The sequence below is a fragment of the Zingiber officinale genome, chromosome 4B, assembly GCF_018446385.1.
Source record: "Zingiber officinale cultivar Zhangliang chromosome 4B, Zo_v1.1, whole genome shotgun sequence".
NCBI lineage: Eukaryota > Viridiplantae > Streptophyta > Magnoliopsida > Zingiberales > Zingiberaceae > Zingiber > Zingiber officinale.
Window position 1 is genome coordinate 16,701,612 of NC_055993.1, and position 24,024 is coordinate 16,725,635.

A 24,024-nucleotide genomic window follows, 5' to 3' on the forward strand; every position below is an offset into this window, starting at 1 on the left:
ACGTCTCCACACTGTGATGCTCACTCTAGAGGAGCTCGATGTGCTCATTCAAGTGCGAGCGGCAAAGATAGCCAAACAGCAACAGTAGAAGGCACTAGTCGATTGGTTGGCACAGCAAGCGACGTCAGCCTCGGGCGGTCGGGCGGCACACGAGGACCGGTCGGAGCAACTCTCCATATGGGGACAGAATAAAATCCCAACCAAGACTCCAGGAGAGGTTCCATCAACGCCCATTCCATTTCACCGGGCATTATTTCAGACACCGTCAGAGATTGCTCAGGCCAACCAAGACATGGGCTCTTCTTTAGACGAGGCTCCCGTGCGGGACGCAAGAAAAGGCAAAGCGCCCCGAGCTGATTCGTCGCCCGAGCGGATCAACCGACAGTTCTCCAAAGCCATTTTGCAAAATCCACTGCCGAGGCACTACGCTCCCTTGGCGATCAGGGAGTATAGCGGGTCGACTGACCCGGACGACCACCTTAGTAAGTTTGACAACGCCGCCACTTTTTATCAGTATACAGATGGAGTCAAGTGTCGAGTGTTCCTCACCACTCTCTCTGGCTCAGCCCAACGGTGGTTTCGGAGGTTGTCGGACAGGTCAATCAGAAGCTTCAAGGACTTCCGAACGACTTTCCTCCACCACTTCGCAAGCAACAGACACTACCAGAAAACAAGCGTCAGCCTGTTCTCCATGAAGCAGGGCCAGAGGGAGACCCTCCGAGCCTACATCCAGCGCTTCAACCAGGTGGCCATGGATACCCCCTTGGTTTCGTCTGAGACCATGATGAACGCGCTCACGCAAGGACTAGTGGATGGAGACTTCTTCCGGTCGCTCGTCCAGAAGCCGCCCTGCGACTACGACCACATATTGAAGAAGGTCAATGAGTACATAAACGTGGAGGAAGCCCAAGCGGCTAGAAGGAAGGAGGCTCCATCAGAACCATCGGCGTCAACCGAGCGACGGTGCCGCCCAACCATCAGCTGCCAAGAGGACCACGGGACGAAGGAGTGCGGCCACACCAGGAAGCAAGGTCACACGCTGTCCAGCATGTTGCCACGGAGCGGCCGAGACCCAAGGGGAAGGTATGGACCCCTTTGTTCTGCTCGTTCCATCAGTCTGTAACTCATAACACCTGTGACTATCGTGGGTTCAATCCGGTCGCCCAACCGGCGCATAGGAGTTATCATCATCGATCCCCCTCTCCCGACCGGCAACACGAGTATCATCGTTCCGAGCGACGAGAAGAAGTAAGGCGATCCCTTAGGTCGCCTCCTCGGAGGAGCGCAGAGCCGGTAAGAGCCGGGCAAGAGTGAAATAGGTCGTCCACTCGAGAAGAGAAGAACAAGAGCAATGTTGCCCAAGGGGAGATCAACATCATAGTTGGCGGGCCGACCGGCGGAGATTTCAACCGAGCTAGGAAATCACACGCTCGAAAGTTAGAAATCCATGCGGTGGGCTGCAGTAGGGGGCAGGCCAGCGGACCCGAGATCAGCTTCGGTCCCCATGATCTCGAAGGAGTCAAAGTGTCGCACGACGACGCACTCATTATTCGAGCGGTAATAGCCACTTACACTACTCAGCGTATATTCGTTGACACAGGCAGCTCGGTCAATATCATTTTCAATAAAGCATTCGACCGGCTCCAAATTGACCGAGGTGAGTTGTTACCAATGACGACCCCTCTATACGAGTTCACCAGCAATGAAGTCTTGTCGATTGGCCAGATCAAGATGGTCATCTCGCTCGAGGAAGAACCATTTCGGAGAACAAGGGCCATCAACTTCATCGTGGTAGATGCCCCTCAGCCTACAATGTTATTTTGGGTCGACCAGCCCTCAATGAATTCTGAGCGGTCGTCTCAACCTTCTGCCAAAAGATTAAGTTCCCGGTAGAAGATCGAGTTGGAGAACTAAAAGGAGATCAGCTGGCCGCTCGGAGATGCTATGTCGAGATGGTCAAGACCGAGGCCAAGACCACTCGAAAGACACCGCGGATGGAGGTAAACACCATAACCAAGAAGACCCCTACTTTAATTTATGAAGAAAAGGAGGAAGTACAGATACATCCGAGCCCAGCAGAGGCGACAACTTTCATAGCGTCTGACTTGGACGCTGAACAGAAGGTCGAGCTGATCAGATAACTTCAGAGAATCATGATTTCTTTGCGTGGTCAATGCATGAGCTGCACGGCATATTCCCGAGCGTCGCGCAGCATGAGCTGCACGTCCGATCAGACGCTCGGCCGGTGAAACAGAGAAAGAGAGACTTCAGCGCTGAACAGAATCTGATCATCCGAGCGGAGATTGAGAAACTGCTGGAGGTCGGCCACATACGCGAGGTTCAGTTTCCGAGCTAGCTTGCCAATGTGGTATTGGTCTCCAAGCCAGCCAATAAATGAAGGGTCTGCATCGACTTCCGGGATCTTAACAAGGCATGCCCAAAGGACTTATATCCCTTGCCCAGGATCAATCAGATGGTAGACTCCACGGTCGGGTGCGAGCTGATATGCATGCTGGATGCATATCAAGGGTATCATCAAGTGCCGCTCACCCGTGAAGACCAAGAGAAAGTTAGCTTCATCACCGCCGACGGTACGCATTGCTACAGCGTAATACAGTTCAGCTTAAAGAATGTGGGAGCCACCTACGAGCGGCTGATGAACAAAGTCTTCCGGCGGCAGATCGGCAGCAACATGTAGGTATATGTCGACGATATATTAATTAAATCCCTCCGAACTGTCGATCTCTATGCAGACATCAAGGAGACTTGCCAGACCCTTCGGACGTACGGAATAAAGTTAAATCCTCAGAAGTGTCTGTTCGGCGCTAAAAGCAAGCGCTTCCTAGGGTATATCATCACCGAGCGAGGCATTGAGGCAAACCCCAGCAAGGTAAAAACACTCCAAGATATTCCACCACCAAGAAACTTGAAGGAAGCACAACGCCTTACTAGGCGAATAACAGCATTGTCACTATTCATCTCCAAGTCGTCCGACCAGAGTCTTCCCTTCTTCAAAATTCTGCGCCAAGCCACCAAGTTTCAGTGGGACGAGGAGTGTGACCGGGCCTTCGAGGAACTCAAAGTATATATGAACTTACTACCTGTACTAGCTAAGCCTATTGTCGGTGAACCGCTTCGGATTTATCTGTCTTCGACCGAGCACGCTATCGGCTTGGCACTGGTTCGGCAGAACGGCGAAGAACAACCAGTGTACTTCTTGAGTCATATATTAAAGGATGTTGAATCTCGCTACACCGGTCTTGAGAAGCTCGCATTTGCCTTGGTATTCGCCGCTTGGAGGCTTCGCCCTTATTTCCTCGCTCACACTATCGTGGTGATGACCAACAGGCCTCTGGGAAGAGTCCTGCTTAACCCAGAGGCATCCGGCCGGCTAATCAAATAGACAACAGAACTCAGCGAGTTTGGTATCCAATATCATCCCTGAACGGTCATCAAAGCGCAAGCCTTAGCCGACTTTGTCACGGAGGTGCAAAACCCTAAGCCCGACTCAGTATGAAAAATATATGTGGATGGGTCGTCCACCTGGCAAGGTAGTGGGATCGGCATACTGCTTATCTCCCCACAAAAAGAGCGGGTGCAGTTGTCCGTTCGGCTAGAGTACCGGGCAACTAACAATAAAACCAAGTACGAGGCTCTTATAGCCGGCTTGCAAGCCACTCGGCACGTCGGTGCGGGCAGAGTTCTTATCCACTCTGATTCTCAATTAGTCGCTCAGCAGCTGGTTGGAGCATTCGAGATCAGTAACATGTGGCTCAAGTTGTACGTCGAAGCCTTCGAAAAGCTGAAGGCAAGCTTTCAGGAGGTAAATCATTCAGAAGATCCCCCGAGCGGAGAACCAAGCAGCGGACGAGCTTGCCAAATTGGTTAGCTCACTCTCACCGATCGTCATTACTCAACCGATCGAGCAAGTATCCTTGGTGGCGCACGTCAATCGGATGGAGGGGCTCACTTTCCCCAGCGATTGGAGAACGGCCATAATAGAGTTTCTACGATCGAGAGTTACGCCTTCCGATCGGAAGGAAGCTCGCTTATTGAGAAGAAGGGTCGGTCGCTTCACCTTAGTCGGGGACCAGCTCTACAAGAAGGTCTTCTCCAGGCCATTGCTTAAATGCGTCGGATCAGAGGATATCGACTATATACTGCAAGAAGTACACCAAAGCTCCTGTGGAGGGCATCCGGGCGGTCGGTCGCTAGGAAGGAAGATCCTGCTGGCCGGGTACTTCTGGCCGACTCTACAGGGAGATGCCGCTCGGACAGTAGCCAACTGTCTATCCTACCAGAAGTACCACCACCTTTCCCACCCGTCGACCGAAGAGATGAAGGCCTCCACTGTGTCGTGCCCGTTCGACCAATGGGGCATGGATATTGTGGGACCCTTCCCCGTGGCGACCAAGCAGCGAAAGTTCTTGCTCATCGCGGTGGACTATTTCTCCAAGTGGGTCAAAGCCGAGCCGTTGGCCAAAATAACCAAGCAGATGGTCCAAAAGTTCATTTGGTAGCATATCATCTGTCGGTTTGGCATTTCGCGTCGACTCGTCTCTGACAATGGTAGACAGTTCGCCGAATGGAAACTCAGAGAGTGGTGTGAGGAGTATGGCATCCAACAGGCCTTCACTTCCGTAGCATACCCTCAGAGCAATGGGTAAGCTAAAGTTGCCAATCGGGAGATCTTGCGAATTTTGTGAGTTCGGCTCGACCACATCGGAGGGAGCTGGGTGGACGAGCTCCCCAACGTGTTATGGACAATCTGAACGACCCCTAAGGAAGGCACGGGTGTAACCCCGTTCCACCTTGTATACGGTGGTGAGGAGGTCATCCCGGTCGAGGTGGAAGTCGAGTCCAATCGAATACAACACTATGGCGAAGACAACGCCGAGCGAAGGCTTCTGGAGCTGGACTTCGTGGATGAGACGTGTGACAAAGCAGCCGTTCGGATGATGGCTTATAGGCAGATGATGAGGCAGAACTACAATCGACGAGTAATCCCGAGGTCATTTCAGGTCGGCGACCTCGTGTGGAAGAAGGTGAAGTTGATCGGTGACTTCACTAAACTAGAAGCTCCATGGGTCGGACCATTTAAAGTCATGGAGAAGCTCCACTCTGGCGCCTATTACCTAGAGGATGAAGATGGGCGGCAACTAGAACGTCCTTGGAGCGTGAATCACCTCTAGCCCTACCAAGCTGGATGAAAGGTGCACCGATGTAATTAAAGTGTACTCTCCATTTTGCCTATTTCCTTTGAGTGCAGGGTTGAAATGAAAAAAGAAAGGTTACCAAAATTCTCGTCGAGCGACGACGTTAAACTCATGTCTTCATTGACGGTCGAGCGGTGACCTAAAACCCCGGTCTTCACCAAATCGTCGAGCGGCGACGTTAAACCCATGTCTCTATCGACGGTCGAGTGGCGACCTTAAACCCCGATCTTCACCAAATCGTCGAGTGGCGATGTTAAACTCATATATCCATCGACAGTCGAGCGGTGACCTTAAACTCCGGTCTTCAGCAAATCGTCGAGCGGTGACGTTAAACTCATGTCTCCATCGATGGTCTAGCGGCGACCTTAAACCCTGTTTTTCACCAAATCGTCGAGCGGCGACATTAAACTCATGTCTCCATCGACGATCGAGCAGCGACCTTAAACTCCGGTCTTCACCAAATCGTCGAGCGGCGACGTTAAATCGATATCTCCATCGACAGTCGAGCGGTGATCTTAAACTCCTACCTTAGAAGATCGTCTAGCGGAGACGTTAAAACCCAGAGTCGAGCGGCGACTATAAATCCCAGAGGTACAAGCCTAGCGAATATTTCAATAATGAGAGTACGATCATAACAGCCGATTAGAACTATACAGCCAAATACTTAGTAAACAGATGACATATGAAGAAAGAGCGCAAAAGGATTTCATCGATAATTGGTCATTGCCGAACGGCAGGAGTACATTCGAAACTTTACAAAAAATATTCTCTACCGACCCCTCTCTCACTCGATATATTCGAAGGCCTCGTCAGGAATGGACTCAAGGAGCTGGACGCGGTTCACGTCTTTATCAGACAGGGCCTCGGAGACATGGTCGTTCACCTTCAGTTGGTTGAGCGTCGCATCGATCGCCAGTTCAAACGATCGGACGATTTGATTGGTTGCCTTCTCCAGAAATTGGTCCGAGCGAAGGTATTGTTGCTTCAGGACCGTGAAGGGACCCGACTCAGCCTCCTGGTAGGTAGTCAGTGCAACACGGGAGGTCGCCAGCTCCTCTTCAAGGCGCTTCACTTGATCCTGAAGCTCCGCCTCCTTGGCCGAGCGGCTCTCCCGCTCGGTAGACAGAGAGTCCTCTACCTTCTTCAGCTTCTCGGCCAATTGCCGAGCATCCTGGTTTTTCTGCTCTAGGTCGGTGATGTCTCGTTGTTTCCTTCTAGTAGCCAACTCGAGTTTATGATCATAGGTCTTCAATTACGCCTCGATCTGGCCCATCCTACTGGCCTGTTCGACCGACTTCTGCTGCTCCTCCGCAAGAAGTTGTTGGGCATTTTCAGGTCGACCTGCAGGCGGGCGGTCGATGACCCCTGGGAAGAGGAAGCTCCGGAAATCTTGAACTTCTTCAGCTCGTCCTCCACCTTAGTCAATCGCTGGCACATGGCGATATTCTCTACGTACCCAGAACTGCAAGCAAGCATTAGCGTCGATCGGAGGTAAATCATGAGTTGATAGTTGAAAATACTAACCCCGGTGGACATCTCCAGGTGACTATCGGCCAGCGCGCCAGGGGGCTTCACCGCCGCTCGTGCCGTTGCTTCCTCCCAGACACGAGCGAGCCGACCACGAATGTAGACTTGATACTGGGGAGAGCTGGGATGGTCGCCCGGCTCCATAAGGTCCTCTGTCGACAGACGGAGAGTAGCAATGATGGATCGTCGCCCGCTCGGCGCCGATTGAGCGGAGGCTAACCGACCGAAAGCTTGAGCAAGAGGGACCGGCAGAATAGCGGACTGTATCACCTTCCGCCTAGCTAGCGGTAAGGAAGTGATCGACTGAACGACGAGTGGCTCCGATAGCTCAGCCAAAGAGGGAGTCCGCTCGGAGGAAGTGACCTCCACTATTACAGGAGCAGCTGGAGACGGGGGGGCCCCTGCAGAGGCTTGGATGGCCGAGGTGGCGGAACGGGAAGGTGCGTCCATTCGACGTCTCTTGCGAGAAAGTGGTACTTCATTGCCCGAGGAACCCGAGCCCTCAGCAGGGATGACGGGTGACGCTTCTCGGATAGATCCTGGGTCGGTCACCCCTCCTACACTGGGTGTCCGCTCTGCCCTCCCATCGCCCACAGTTGCAGTCTCCCCAACTGTGCCCACTTGCGAGCCTACAGGGGTCAAGCCAAGCTGCTCCATCTTCTTGGCCGCAGCTGCTTCAATCTCGACTTGCTTGGCCTTCATAATGTCGGCTGCTCGGGGCGCGCATCATGATGTCGGCTGCAAAAGAAAAACAGAATCAGTTAGACTCAAAGGAAGAAGGTTAGGAACTTTCATACCTAGGCTGCTCGGGAGCTTCGTTCGGATCAGACTTAGCCCGAATGCGTACATCACACCCTCTGGCAACAACTTGTGAATGTCGAACTTCAGGCAGGCCAGCATATTAGCAGCATGGAGGTAATCCGGGCAGGTCTTGTATTTCTTCAGATCAGGTTGAGTAGGGAGCTCGACTTGCCACTTGGTCCGGAAATAAGGCCGCTCGGACAGAAAAAGCACTCCTTCCAGTGTTTGTTGGAGGACGACATCTTGTCGAAGAAGACCAGACCGATGCGAGATTGGAACAGGTAATTAGTGTCCAGCTTGGACTGTTTGGGGTAATAAAAGTAATGGAAGACCTGAGGGGTCAGTGAAATGTTGTGCACTCGGAACAACACTACCACGCCGCACAACAAGCAGAAGGAGTTAGGGATGAGCTGGGCGAGCGGGATGCGGAAGTAGTTGTAGACATCGGTTATGAAGGGGTGGATGGAAAATCGAAGACCGGTCATGAACTGATCTCGAAAGAAACAAACTATGCCGATCGACGGGTCATTGGGCCGATCGGACGGGGAGGCTAAAATTATTTTGTGGTCAGAGGGGATGTCGTAGACGTTTATGAGACTCGCGGCGTCGCCCGCATCGAACTGAGTCTCCATGGTAGTGTACTAGAGATCGGGAGCGGGGTCGGACGACTGCGAGGAGCTCACCATTGTCGGGAAATGAAAAGGCAGAAGGTTCGACGGAGAAGATGATCAAGAAAAACCAGGCGGACACGGGAAATAGGAAAGCTATGGAAACTACGCACAAACAGAGAGATTGGGAAAGGTCGAAAGGCTTACAAAGAGAAAGGCCGCTGAAGGAGGAAGTCGAGAGTCGTCGGAACGCTGGAAGCAAGCAAAATCGTCGGAGCAAACTGTCGAAGAGCAGAAAGAGAACGCAGAGGAAGAAATGGCGACGCTAAGGCTTTATAAAGATGGGTGCGCCGACCGGAGCCATCCGATCTAGGGCACGGGACTCAGAGCGCACATCCGGTCATTTAATTCGAACAACCAAACATCACATCAGCAGCTGTCACCTCGGACGTGCGGCGCCTACGCCGACAACACGTGGCGTCCTCCCACAGGGCAACATTTAATTGATGTGGGCGCGTGCTTGGCCTTAATGGAGGTGATTTGCACGTATTCCGAGGAGATTTGGGCAGCGTCAGCATTGACCGACCGTCTTGTGCCACTCCGGGGGCGATGAGGAAAAATCCAAGTGCAAAGGCTCAAAGCGTCGATCGGCCGAGAAAGACCAGTCCTACATGGGTCGATCGGGATCCAACCGGCTTATTGGCTGATCAGCCAATTGGTCATCAAACTACTTGTCCAGTCAGTCAGACTTGCAGCCTCCTTCGACTAGACTTGAGGGGGAGACACGTGATTCAGTGGTAAGGTAGGGCCCATCCGGCAGGTGGTCAAAGTGGTCAATGTTAGGCGGGCGTCCGATCAGGCGAACTACCTTCCCGATCAGCAGATAGGGTAGTCGGTCCAACACTTCGACAGTTCGGTCAGACACCGAGTTTCCGACACTCATGAAGCTCAACCAGGGAGGCACGAAGGTTGAGCGGCCATCCCGTTCGACCGAACAATGGACGCAGCCTCGACCCGACAGACAAGACTCCCTCGCCCACCGGGGGAAGCTAGCCAGCAGAGCATTGGCCGAGCAGACGCTCGACCCAGCCGTTGCATCGCCCGGACGGCAGACTGGCCGAGCGATTCTCCCGCTCAGTCCAATAACAAACAAAAGGAGCAGTTGACAATATCTTCCTAGGGATCAATGTCATCGATAGACGGCATGGTCGGTGGCATGGTCAGACAGAGAATCGTACGATGGAAGCTTCCACTGTCACGTCAGGGATATGCTCGGGCTGTTAAGATATGATGTTAGACACGCTTTTCTGGCACGATCTTTCCAGGCATGCTTTGGGAAGCGTGCATGTCTCAAGAAGCGTGCACACCTCAGGAAGTGTGTGTGCACCTCTTGGAAGCTCTATATAAGAAGCCCCAAAACTTCATCGGAGGTATATTTTGATCACTGTAGCTACAGTTACGTTGCTCTTTTCTTATCTAGTTCATTCTTCATTCTCCTACTGTCGGTGATTGACTTGAGCGTCGGAGGACCATCGCCGGGAACCCCTCCCTAGCTCGACACTAACGACTTATGGTTGCAGGCTCAGCTCGTCGGAGGTTCACATCATCTTCGGTCGATATCCAGTCAACATGAGCATCGTCTATCTAACGTCCATCTACTCATTCTCGAATATGATCAATATTAAATGCAATACTTTGAAATTCAGATGTCATCTTGAATATTAAAAAAAAAAAAGAGAAGTGAGAGATTTGGTAAATTAAATATAGGGATAATTTTATTTTAAAAAAAGGGAGAGAAATGTGCTAGTTTTTGGTAAATTAAATTTTCTATTATTTGACATGAGACAATAAAGATATTGTAAAAATTCATGCACTGAGGGGGATTAATTAATAAATGCATATCCGGGCAATGATGCACATGTGTCTTGATTGCCACATCAAACTGGCCAAATCCCACCATCTATCGCAGTGGATCATCCACAAGCCAATGTCGCCTATAACTTCCTCCCTCCTGTTTCTGATCACGGCATCGCTCCAACTTGACGTAGGGCGAGATTGCAGCACAGGGAAGGGAACGGAGGCGAAGGAAAGAAGAGGGTTTGGATCGTGGAGCACCTGAAGGCACCTCATTCACCTGCTCCGACTCGCGCCGCCTCTATCGACCACTGGCGTCGCGCAAAATCGCGGCTTTGGAACCATCGAAGGAGGAGGAGAAAGAGAAAGAAGAGAGGAGGAGGAAGAGGTGGGAATAGAGAGAGCCCCACACACGGGTTAGGTCTGTGAAGTTCTCTCGTCGCCTTGTGCAAAATTTTATTTTGTTTTTCTTTGGTATATGACCAGGGAGGGCGTTTTGTTCTCATCTGCAATGTGTCTTCTGCTCTTGTGGAACAGACATCGCTCCCTCTGCAACCCCCCCGTTGCCGTGTCTTAGTTTTCCTCCTCGCATTTAATCTCTCCGCATCCTTGATGGTGAAATGCCCGTAGCTGAATTCTTCGCCTCTACGCCAAACATTCGAGATCGCTCATCGAAATCCAAACTTTGTCCGGGCTATGGGTTCCTTTTCCCTCAGCTCGTTCGGTGACCTCCCTTTACACGAGCAGATTGCGACGGTGGCCTATGCATCGCTTGCCCTCTGCTTCTTTTTCTTTGCTTCAATGCGGCGAATTATTGCCTGTGCCGCCGGCCGGGTTCCTTCTATCAAGGATGATGAACGATACCCTCTAACTGCTCTCCGCAGTACTGGTGGTGATCGATTTGTAAGAGTTGGTTATTGGTTCAAGATTACAGTTTTCTGTTGCTTCTATGTTTTCTTCCTCCAAGTGGTGGTATTAGTATACGAGATTGTAAGGTCGGTTACAAGAGAGGCAGAATCCAGAAACTACAATATTCTTTACCTGCCGTCTGTGGAAGCATTGGGATGGCTTGTCTTGTGCTTATTGGTACTCCATTGTAAATTTAAGGCATTGCCTAAATTTCCATTATTGATTAGGCTATGGTGGTTTATATCATTCATTTTTTGCCTTTACATTGGTTACATTGATAGCAAGGGATTAGTTTCCAAGTTGGTTAGCCTAAATTCACACACACTTTCAAATTATGCAGCGTTTCCTGTCCTTGCTTTTCTTTTTGTTGCCTCAGTTTTGGGTGGCACATCCATTGAACTTTATAGGGATCATCAAGACCTCAGAGAACCATTGATTGCTGGGGAAGAAGAAGCTGGTTGTCTTAAAGTCACTCCTTACAGTGATGCAAGCCTTTTCAGCCTTGCAACTCTGTCCTGGCTTGATCCACTCTTATCATTGGGTGTGAAAAGGCCATTGGAACTGCGGGACATACCTTTGCTAGACCCAAAAGATCGTTCAAAGACTTGTTACAAGATACTGAATTCAAATTGGGAAAGGTTGAAAGCTGAGAATCCTGAGAATCAACCATCATTAGCAGTGGCTATTTTCCGTTCCTTTTGGAAAGAAGCTGCTTTGAATGCTGTCTTTGCTGGGTTGAACACAGCAGTTTCTTATGTAGGTCCCTATCTGATAAGTTATTTTGTTGATTACCTGAGTGGCAAGATAACATTCCCTCATGAGGGTTACATTTTAGCCTCAATATTTTTTTCTGCTAAGTTGATTGAAACTCTTACTAGTCGACAGTGGTACTTGGGAGTAGACATATTGGGCATGCATGTTAGATCTGGCTTGACAGCTATGGTGTACAGAAAAGGGCTCAGGTTATCCAGTACATCTCGACAGAGCCATACGAGTGGTGAAATTGTAAACTACATGGCAGTTGATGTACAAAGGGTGGGTGATTATTCTTGGTATTTGCATGACATATGGATGCTTCCACTACAAATCATTCTTGCTTTAGCAATCTTGTATAAGAATGTAGGTATTGCGACAGTTGCAACATTGGTAGCGACCATTATCTCCATCCTTGTTACTATCCCTCTTGCGAAGGTTCAAGAAGAGTATCAAGATCATTTAATGACTGCTAAGGATGAAAGAATGAGGAAGACCACTGAATGTTTAAGGAACATGAGAATCCTGAAGTTGCAGGCGTGGGAAGACAAATACCGCTTGAAATTAGAGGACATGAGGAATGTTGAGTTCAAGTGGCTCAAGAAAGCCTTATATACACAGTCTGTTGTAACCTTCATTTTCTGGGGATCCCCTATATTTGTCTCAGTCATAACTTTTGCCACTTCTATTTTGTTGGGCGGCCAGCTAACAGCTGGGGGTGTGCTTTCAGCTTTAGCCACTTTTAGGATTCTTCAAGAACCGCTTAGGAATTTTCCAGATTTGGTATCCATGATTGCTCAAACAAAGGTTTCGCTAGACCGAATATCTGGTTTCCTACAAGAAGAAGAGTTACGAGATGATGCTACTATAGTTGTTCCTCGGTGCTTTACAAATAATGTTGTTGAAATTAAAGATGGAGAATTTTCTTGGGATCCCTCCTTTGCAACACCTACACTCTTTGGTATTCAACTGCAAGTTGAAAAGGGCATGCGTATTGCAGTCTGTGGTGTTGTTGGTTCTGGCAAGTCTAGTTTTCTTTCTTGCATACTGGGTGAGATCCCAAAAACTTCTGGTGAAGTAAGTAGTACACACAGAGTTGGTTATCTATTGTGTAAATGTTTCCTATGTTCTCAGAGTCTAACTATTGTCACTTTTCCAGGTTAGGATAAGTGGATCTGCAGCTTATGTACCTCAGTCAGCTTGGATACAATCTGGGAATATAGAAGAGAACATTCTGTTTGGTAGTCCAATGGATAAGCCGAGATACAAAAGTGTTATTCATGCTTGTTGCTTGAAAAAGGATTTGGAATTGTTATCACATGGAGACCAAACAATAATTGGTGATAGAGGTATTAACCTGAGTGGTGGACAAAAACAAAGGGTGCAGCTCGCTAGAGCACTTTATCAAGATGCAGATTTTTATTTACTTGATGATCCTTTCAGTGCCCTTGATGCTCAAACAGGAAGTGAACTTTTTAAGGTGAGGATGCATAACTCTTCCTCATTTTTCTCCCATCCTGCATTCTGGCTCACACAACTGCGCAACTCTTGTTCTGCAGGAATATATACTGACAGCACTAGCTAGCAAGACTGTAATTTATGTCACTCATCAAGTTGAATTTCTTCCAGCTGCTGACAAAATATTGGTACCACAAGATTAAATATCCCTCTTTATTTTTTCATATTATTCAATCTGTTAGAAAGAATATTTTAAGCACTTCTCTCACAATCATGTGCATTTAGCTTATATAAACACAAGATTTTAAATATCAGTTTCAGTAATGGCGTTGATACCAGCCTGCAATGGAGTTGATACCAGAGCCAACATAAATTGACACAATACATCTTGGCACCAGTCTGACTGTGTTGGCCTATGCTTTGTTATAAATTTATCTTCTATAAGCTCATTAAAAATGTCTCTCTTTATGATCTGCTTTAATAAGTCTACAGAATTGAACTTTCATAATTTAATGTTCTTGTGTACCCTACTAAAGTTGCATAAGTTTTTACAATTTCACCCGCTATGAACTTTTGGATCTCAAATGTGGTAAAACCAATCTTGTTAAAGTTGTTTAAAGATTAAAATGAAAGTCAACACTAAATTAATTTAATTTGTAATTGTCTGATAAACATATGTTTACTTTCGTTTTGTAGATTATTTTGTATCCTCTTCATATTTAGGAATATTATTCTAAGCAAATATTTGAAGATCTTGGACTTGTAATGGAATATTCTGTGAAATTCAAAATGTGAGATTACCACAAAATTTCTCTTAATAGCACATGTATATTATGTGTATTCATACTTAGGATAATTAAAGAATTAAATGCAATTCAAATAGAGTGTTTGAAAGGGTTAGGATTTAAACTTTGAAAATGTAAGATTATGTTGATGTTATACAAAATTTTATCAATTATAATATTACAACTTTGAAGGTATTGTAGTTAAAATTTTGAAATATGAAATTATTTTCATGTCCACGGACAAAGTTTCTCTAACCTCAATGGCATGTGAGTTATGTATGTAACTTGTGATAATTAAAGACTAAAGGATTCATTTCTAGACTGATTTTTTCTTGCAATTTTGTGCTAATTTTTATATTATATTTGCTTCTCGTATATTAGAATTGGTTCTTTGAATTTTGTTTCATTCACATATGAGGCTCTGTATCACTTGCATTGAACGTCTACAGAGTGGCATGAATAAGAAATATCAAGTAGTGTTCAAATATTAATCTTAACATATTATTTGAACAATACATCCTGCATGTATTGCTCAAGACACCATACATCTCAACCTAAGTAGCTCATTTTCTATGAATGGGATGAGATCCTCTTGTAACCGCGACAGTTACATCAATCTCATGTGCTAGATATTAGCCCATAAATAAGAAATGTCAAGTAGCATCTATATACTGATCTAGACATATTGTCTAACTAATACATCTTGTATCTCTTGCACTTATCACTCAAGACATCATAGGACACAACTGCAGTGGCTGATTTTTCACGAATGGGATGAGATCCACTTGTATCCATGACAGATACATTGACATCAATTGTGTTGGACGTTGGTTATATAACAAATAATATAAACATAAATAGAAAAAGAATAAATTAATAAATAGAAAGTGCATGTACTTGACTTTACCTAACCCAAATGCCAGTATAACCATAACAGTGAGATCAATAAGCATAGATAAGTAACTGAAACTTAAATAGTTTATGATAGAACTTGAAATGTTTAGAAGTATGCTATAAAAATTTTAAAGACAAGGATAAACCAAATGAACTAACTGCTGAGAACACAAGTATTGTAAACTGAAATAAAGAAAATGATAAATTTCCATGACACAATGAGTAAATCTCTAGATGATCTAGCGGTAGTGCATTCGACAGAGCGACATTTATTTTATCAGCTGGACAGCACAAGTACTCACCTCGACTAAACCTAAAGGCAATAATGTCATATGTAATAGAGAAAGCAAGTAATCAAGCAACAAGTAATATAAGCATAAATAGAAAGTATAAATCATCTTGAAAAGGCTACTAGCATATGCAGTATAATATACAACTTTAGTTAGCTGGGCATTTCAAAGTGAGGTTGAGCATGAGACCTGTGGGTTTCTCTCTTTACTCTCTGAAAGAGAGGTTGCTCGTGTATTCTCACCATGGATACGGTTGCCAATGTGTGATAATTTGTAAACTTGTCCTTGCTATATCACATTTGAAATATTGTTTAAAGCGAGTACTTGTGACGGAGTCAACAGGCTAGTGAGCAGTCCAAAATAAGTAAAAAACCTTACATTTTTTATGTCCAAATATAAGCACAACTAGCTTCTTCCTCCATTGAATTTGTGTTTTCTATTTCTCAGTCCCTAAGACCTTTTCAAAATATTTTATTTTATTTTTCTAGTGATGCCACGGTGAAAAGCAATTAATGTAGCCTAACACTGATAGGCAAGGAACTTATTGAACCTTACTAGGGCCACTAAATCTGAAGATACAGCCTTGAGAGGTCAGTGTTCATTTTAGTACCGTGTTTGGTCAAGTTAAAAACATCATCAACTCCTTAGGTAATTGTGGATGTGTGGGCATACGAGGATAGACAGAATAAGAAATGAAAACATTAGAGAGTAAATCGGAGGTTCATCAATTGAGAAAAAATTCCGAGAGATACATCCAAGATGGTACAAACATGCACGTAGACGATCAATAAATGTCCCAGTTAAGTGATGTGAAATGAAGACAAATACGCACATCAAATGAGGAAGAGGAAGGCAAAAAAGACTTGGTTAGAACGATAAAACAACATAAAATTTATTTAAATATAGATGATATAGTAGGGGATAGAGCCCAATGACGTAGAAGGATCCATATAGCCGACTCCACCTAGTGGGATAAAGCTTGGTTGTTGTTGTTGTTACTAGTTATTCCTGTGATTAATAGTTAATATTTAACATGATGACTAGTAATGATGATGTTTTATTATCTATTCTGTTTTTTTATAATCAGAATACATATTGTATTCTAATTTTGATATTGTACATTTTGGTAACTTATATCTTGTATGGAGCTTACACGATTTACCTTCTTGAAAACTGATGGATTGACTTAATTCATGTTACTGCTTATGCAGATTGTCTAGGCGGTAGATATATTGATCCCTATCTCAGTTACTATGGACTTACTGTTCTTTGCTTATTTATCTAATTGCTGTAGGTCCTGAAAGATGGTCAAATTATACAGGCTGGAAAATATGAGGATCTTTTGCTGGCTGGTACTGACTTCAATGAACTAGTTTCAGCTCATCATGAAGCAATTGAGACAATGGACATTTTGGAAGATTCTAATGGAACCATTCATACTGGAATTTCTTCCATCTCTGGCAAAAGGTTAACAATGAGTCCTAGCAGTGTTGATAAAATGAAAAGTGAAACACCAGAAGATGGAACACCATCAGAGAAAAAATTGATAAAAGAGAAAAAGAAAGTGAAACGAACGAGAAAAAAACAGCAGGCTCAAGAAGAGGAGCGAGAGAGAGGAAGAGTTAGTTTGAAAGTTTACCTGTCATATATGACTGCAGCATACAAGGGAGCATTAATTCCATTAATTATCCTTGCTCAGACTATGTTTCAGGTGCTACAAATAGCAGGCAATTGGTGGATGGCATGGGCCAATCCTCAAACCAGAGGCGACAGACCAAAGACAAATAGCATGGTTCTTTTAGTTGTTTACATGAGCCTTGCTTTTGGAAGTTCTCTGTTTGTTTTTATTAGAGCTGTTTTTGTAGCTACATTTGGTCTAGAAGCTGCTCAAAAATTGTTTGTAAGGATGCTCAGAACTATCTTTCGTGCCCCAATGTCTTTTTTTGACACAACTCCAGCTGGAAGGATACTGAATCGAGTAAGTAACCATATTTATAATTTTTAGCAGTGCTAAACCAGTTTATTAGGCTGCTGATCTGTCACTTCTGTTTGGAAATGATCAGGTCTCCGTGGATCAAAGTGTTGTAGATCTTGATATACCATTTAGACTGGGTGGTTTTGCTGCAACCACAATACAGCTTCTTGGTATAGTTGGTGTTATGAGCAAAGTTACATGGCAAGTTCTGCTTCTGTTTTTCCCCATGGCACTAGCTTGCTTATGGATGCAGGTACTTGAATTCTGTGGGATATTATGAACACTGTATTTGGCAAATATTATCTCCAAGTTTATGCCCATGTCAGATCATGTCTTCCAGATAGATAATTAGAGGGTTACAAGTGTATTCTTTGGCAATGTACTTCATTGCAGGATGGTAGTAACCATCAATAATTTCAGCAATCAAATTATAATCAGTTTATCACTTTTGTTTTTTTGTTTTCTTTTTCTTTGGAAAATTAAGATCTGTCTAGGAGAAATTATGGTGTGTTCCTGATTTTACTACTTTCAGACCTCGACAAATTGCATAGGAATTTTTTGGTAATGTTGTAATCATGTTTGTTACTTGATGCCAAATGCTTTCGAGAACTTCTTTCTCTTGTAGTGCCTATTTTTGCAAAATAGACAAAAGTTAATTAGGTATGTTAGTTTTCTTCCAAATTTATTCTACTACATTTATTAGCTATTTGTCTGATATGCTGAACAATGATATAGCAGCAGCATCTTTCCTTGATTATTTGAACTCCTGTCAAAATGTTTTATCTTTGAACTCTTGCTTGATTTGCAGAAATATTACATGGCTTCGTCAAGGGAGCTGGTTCGGATTGTTAGCATTCAAAAATCCCCTGTCATCCATCTCTTTGGAGAGTCTATTGCTGGGGCTGCTACTATTAGAGGTTTCAACCAAGAAAAGCGTTTTATGAAGAGGAACCAATACTTGCTCGATTGCTTTGCCCGTCCATTCTTCTGTAGTATTGCAGCAATTGAATGGCTGTGTTTGAGGATGGAACTACTCTCAACTTTTGTATTTGCTTTCTGCATGGCTCTGCTTGTTAGCTTCCCACATGGATCCATTGATCCCAGTATGGCTTCTAATGGCCTTCAAAATTCTGATTCATAAATTATTTCTAGGGCTTGAATATATTGTGATCTTGTTATTTTATTTTATTTGAATTGTTTTGCATAAAGGGAAAGATATTAAAGGAAGCATGACCTTTTTCTTATTACATGAATTTGAAGGAAAAGTGATGTTTACATGAAATTTATTTTATATTGTAGGTATGGCAGGTCTGGCTGTAACATATGGCTTAAATCTGAATGCTCGTTTATCACGGTGGATACTGAGCTTTTGTAAGCTTGAGAACAAAATTATTTCCATTGAGCGCATAAATCAGTATTGCCAAATTCCAAGTGAAGCACCACCCATTGTTGAGAATTGTCGCCCTCCTACTACATGGCCAGAGACTGGGAATATTGAATTGATCAATCTCAAGGTGTGCATCCAAATTTTATTTTTAATTATAAGAGTCATCATTCACTATGCCTTGCTAAGAATCAAAACAAAAGATATCAAAAAATAAGTTTGCTGCTAACTGTTCAGGAGAAATGTTACATAATAGCAACTCAAGGAACTGCATATTTTGTTGTGATACAACAACAATAACCAAAGCCTTATCCCATTAGGTGAGGGCGGCTAATATTTTGTTGTTATGATCCAAGAAAAAAAAGAATTAAAATATGACAGAGTTAACCTTGTACACTGTACTGTTATTGCTAATCATGTATATGTACTCAAGAAAAAGTTTTGTGCTGAAGTGTATATAGCTTGTTTGGCAATATAAATGCTAATGAAAGTGTGTTAGTACCAAAACCTAAACCTTTTTTAGAAGGTCCAAGGCACAACCACTGCACACCTGATATAGTATTAAAGGACTTTTATATACTTTCCGTATGAAAACTGGAATATGTGAGGACTCTGAACTTTTGCTTTTGAGGATATTGATTGCATCCCTTAAACTATTAATTAGTTTAGAGGTAGCATATAACTAATCAACTAATTGTGTGATATTGATACATTTTGAATTTGTATTTGTGGAATAGTTTAATATCAGAAATTTGGATTATGCACTTGGGATTTTTTTAGATGGGCAACTGTGTCATGCATTGTACTTATTTATCACGTTTTATTATTGCCAGGTATTACCCCAAGTAGTTACATTTAATTTTCATTATCTTTTAACATAAATTAAATCTCTTTTAATCAGCACCATTTAATGATGACCAATAAATGTAATAAGAAGTGAATCATTAGAATTAGGCTCCTAAAGAATAGATGATGTCATCTGATATATGAGCTAAAATTTTCACCAGTGATCACAATTATATAGCACCATCACACAAATAAATAATAACTAGAGCAACGTATTGCTACCATATCTCTAGTGAAAGTAGGCTTATAGTTTTTTTCTCTTTTGTATTTATTTTTTCCATTTATAATAATTATTATTTCTTTTGAAGTCTTTATACCACATACTATCTTGAGTTGACATTTTACTAATTATTTTGAAAAGCTTAAGATAAACTAAATATGACAATAACACAAAATATAAGAATTAGTTAGAACCAAAGGGTGATGGATTTGATCTTGATCCGACTACTCCAATATGACTCAAGCTAGAGAAACTCCCACTAGTAACAAAAAATATTAATTTTCATCCTAGTTTAAATTCACCAATATAAATGATATAACCAACCTAAAATAGAAATATAATAGGGCCAAGCTTTTAGCTTTTACCCCACAATTTTTTTCTTGGTGGAATAGGACAAGTGTTTGAATAATAATTAAGACACCTAAGTCAATCTAGCTTAAATAATAAGTAATTATCAATCCAAACTAGGTGATCATTCCTAATAGTATCAAGGAAATTGCTTGGCTTCAAATTGATTGAAATTGATGTACAAGGTGAGGCCTGGCAGTGGTAATGCCTTGGATGCAAGGCAATAAACAACAAGGGCAGCTTAACCTAAGGGCACCTTGGCCAAAGGACTCAAGAAAGAAGAAAGAAAGAGGGGAAAAGGTGAGGTACTGACCAATGGCTTAGGCTTGTCCTAGGGTCAATGGTGGCAGTGTATGAGGGTTGTGAATGGGCGCATAGGTGGGGGTTTTCTGACAGGATACAAAAAGGAAGGAAAGGAGAAAAGAGCGGCAGTGATGATTGCTCGTTTGTACTTAAAGCGGGGGCACTATTGTTTATGCATATAAAAGTAAGGAGAGGGGGAAACAAGAGAATGAGAGAAAGAAAGAGAGACCTGCTAAAGGTGAGGTGGTTCATGACGACTGGTTGGAGTTGACAGTGCCCATGCATGAGAAAGGCAATACGAACAGTGGCAACATACGAAGAGGGAGAAAAAGTGATTAGGAGAGAGAGTGGTCAGTCGAGTGCCAGGTGAGAGTGTGTGGAAAGAGAAGGGAGAAAATGTATTTAATGCCCAACTGCTAAAAAAATTCCATCAACTCAACCTAATGCAATGCAATTATATTGGACTATCCCAAGTATAAAATTTGGTTTAGTCTAGCCAAATTACACCAAATTAATCATCCTTTGAACCCATGTGACCTAATCAACTCTTGCTTGATGGGTTTCATCCACATTCAACCTAACTTCGATTCGACACCCAAGATCAAATTCCATTATTTTGTATAATGGAATTTTTGGTTCAAGTTAAATCGTCATTTACAAATTTGGAAAAATAAAATAAAATGCAAAAAATTAAGTACGAAAAAATTTGATATCTAACAAGTTGGTTTTGTTCAACTTAATAGGTCATTAAAATTCAAAATTTAAATTACGTGTGAAGAAGACCGAGCTTCTTTTCTAGTGGCTCAAATTGTTATCATCCGGTGGGCCAGTGGAGGGAAAAAATTTAGCCATGCAACAAATTTTCATGCTTAAAGCACTGGTAATAATAAAGCAGGACTCTATAGGTCTTGACATGACATTTTTTCATGCTTCGTGTAGAATATATGAGAATTGAGAGCTGAGTACTGGCCCTGCTTGAATTATTTGAAAGCTATATTGGGAGACAAGACAAAGATGGGATGTTCATAAGAAGATCAAAAGATGGTTTAACTATTGTTACATTGTTCAACATTTTCTGTAGGCCTTGATATTCTTGGGAGAAAAAGTTGGAGTGCTTTACAAAGTCTTTCTTCACATGTTCAATTATTGTTCTGCATTAACATATACAACAAGAACTGATTTGCTATTTTTTGAAACAAAAATAGGCCCGTTATAAAGATACACTACCTTTAGTCCTTCATGGTATAAACTGCCTTTTTCCTGGTGGGAACAAGATTGGAATTGTTGGGCGAACTGGAAGCGGTAAATCTACTCTTATACAGACACTGTTTCGTTTAATTGAACCTGCAGAAGGGAAAATCATCATCGATAGCATTGATATTTCCACTATTGGTCTACATGATCTTCGATCTCGACTTAGCATCATTCCCCAAGATCCTACTTTGTTCGAGGGTACAATCAGGCTTAATCTTGATCCTCTTGAAGAGCATTCTGATCAAGAAATCTGGCAGGTAAATACTAAGCTAGATTCATGTGACTCTGTGGATGGCCTACTTCTCATGTTTACTGAAAGTATTTCCCCCAGGCTCTTGGCAAATGTCAGCTTGGAGAGGTGATCAGTCAAAAGCCACAAAAACTTGATGCTCCAGGTATGTTTCATGTTCATGTTGTAGAATGATTCAGCTCTGTCCACAATCTGGAAATAGTTTCTATAGTTGCAAAAAGACATTCTGGCTTGTCATCTCAGCTAAAGACGAAAACATTGAATAAGTGTTTTCAATTGCAAATTAATTTGATTAAAGTTCTAATACGTCAGTGCCTTTTACTGCATAGTGTATCATAGAGCATGTGCATGTAGATTTGATAATAGACCTCAATAGATGTAGAGGTTATCATCCATCTACCATCTCTTGTCTTTGTTTTCATATATGGCCTCCTACATTTCAGTTATCTTGTGCAAAGGTGTCTTTTGTAGTTGTGTTATAAACTGTTTTCAATATGATGTGCCAGTCATAGTTTATGAAAGGGGGTGCATTTACACCTAGTTAATTAGTTTCTTTTTATAGCTTCATGTTCAATAAGCGCATAGCATTGCTCCGTGTACTTGTTTAATTGTTGTCATTCTGATCTCTTCAGTTTTGGAGAATGGAGACAACTGGAGTGTCGGACAGCGTCAACTTGTTTCGCTAGGCAGGGCATTACTCAAGCAGGCTCGAATATTGGTGCTTGATGAGGCAACAGCATCAGTTGATACTGCAACAGATAATCTTATCCAAAAGATCATACGAAGGGAATTCAAGAATTGTACTGTATGCACCATTGCACACCGTATACCTACTGTTATTGATAGTGATCTGGTTTTAGTACTCAGTGATGGTAAGTTGTTTATGGAAGCTACGATTAGTCAAGTCTTCTCTTTTGTTCTGAACAAGTTAAATTGCAAGATGTTAAAAGACAGGTCCATTATCTCTTTCATTCTCTTAATCTTCTCACATGTAATCAATACTCCTGCCTACAAGTTTAGAACTCGGTCGCTTGTTTCGTAATTGTTTTTACATATATTTCCTAGTATTGTATCATGTTGCTGAATCAATTTCAATTCTTTTCACAGGTAGAGTAGCTGAATTTGATAGTCCACAGCGGCTGTTGGAAGACAAGTCATCAATGTTTCTTAGGTTAGTTTCTGAGTACTCTACCCGATCGAGCAGTATGTCTGATGCTTGAGAGTGCAAGCAATAGAACAATCAAGGCTGGATAAGCATTTAAAGGATGATGCTGTTGTTCCACTGCATCAGTAGACTGGATCACTGGAGATGAACGTGGAAGACAGCTCCTGGACACAACTTGACAGAAGTGCTAGAAGCAATCCATGGTTCGGAAACACATCCTATGCATAAAATGTTGTAAAATATGCATTGGTTCTATGTTGATGCAAAAATAATTGAGCTCAAAAGCTCAACCGCTGTTTTCTAGACCAATATGGCAATTTTGAGATTGCTTCAGATATTCATTTAATTCACACAAGGATCTGTGCTGTTAAACTTGGAATATTTTCCAGCGTCGCCATATTTGGTAGGTTGAAATAGTTAGCAAGGAAATGAGAATGAACTAGCCATAATTGAAAGATTTCAATAATGTAACTCTGGTTAAAGTCACTTATCCTTTCGTGAAGGAAAAGTGAACAGAAATTGAGCCGCTAAAGATCGAGAAATTACCTTTTCATGTGATTAGCTTTGGTTTCTTGATTTATTCTCTTTCAATGATACGGGATAGTCATAACGAATAGCATATGATTGCCAAGAACTCCTTAACATACAAATAAAATCACCTCATCTCAACAAATTCTGCTTTCATCAAATAAACAACTCTCAATGTCAAGGTTAAATTGTGACATATTCTTGTTTTGAAATGCTCCAACGTTCAATTAGCAAGTATGCCTTCTAAATCTCATTGTTTTATATCTACCATCGATGCTGGATGCTGGATGCTGGATGCTGGATGCTGGATGCTGGGCATTATTAGAAAAATATATGCAGACAATATGGATTACAATCTTGTGCCGTAGTGGATGTCACGTGTGAAACATCTTGCTATGCCTGTCGACCGGCATGACAGCACACCAGCGTGCCTCAAACAGCCGCTGCAGACGCCTCGTGCTAGATCGCGGCGGCCACACGAGAATTTTTTTTTTCTTTAACTGTGTTTTTTTAATTGTTTTAAGCATTAATGTTTTAATTTTTTTCTTTAACTATGTTTTTTTTTTCAATTTTATTTTTTAATTAATATTTTTTTAAAAGGTTAAATTTTCAAATTTTTAATGACTAATTCTTTTCCTTTTATTTTTTTCTCCTTT

At 43.1% G+C, this 24,024-nt stretch overlaps 1 protein-coding gene across 2 annotated transcripts; it reads left to right on the plus strand.

Annotated features, from left to right (window-relative positions):
- Positions 1-10,080: 10,080 nt before the first annotated feature.
- LOC121974796 (ABC transporter C family MRP4-like) lies at positions 10,081-23,186 on the plus strand. Of its 2 annotated transcripts, none has more exons than XM_042526025.1 (12): positions 10,081-10,427; positions 10,544-12,745; positions 12,828-13,148; positions 13,228-13,314; positions 16,390-17,073; positions 17,159-17,323; positions 17,879-18,173; positions 18,370-18,584; positions 21,377-21,682; positions 21,757-21,820; positions 22,308-22,547; positions 22,783-23,186. In XM_042526025.1, exons 2-12 carry the CDS (start codon positions 10,703-10,705, stop codon positions 22,893-22,895), a joined length of 4,533 nt encoding a protein of 1,510 aa, XP_042381959.1. In that variant the 5' UTR covers positions 10,081-10,427; positions 10,544-10,702; the 3' UTR covers positions 22,896-23,186. The 2 variants fall into 2 exon arrangements, with proteins under 2 accessions (XP_042381959.1, XP_042381960.1); XM_042526026.1 differs by having other exon boundaries at positions 10,081-10,394; positions 10,493-12,745.
- Positions 23,187-24,024: the final 838 nt, after the last annotated feature.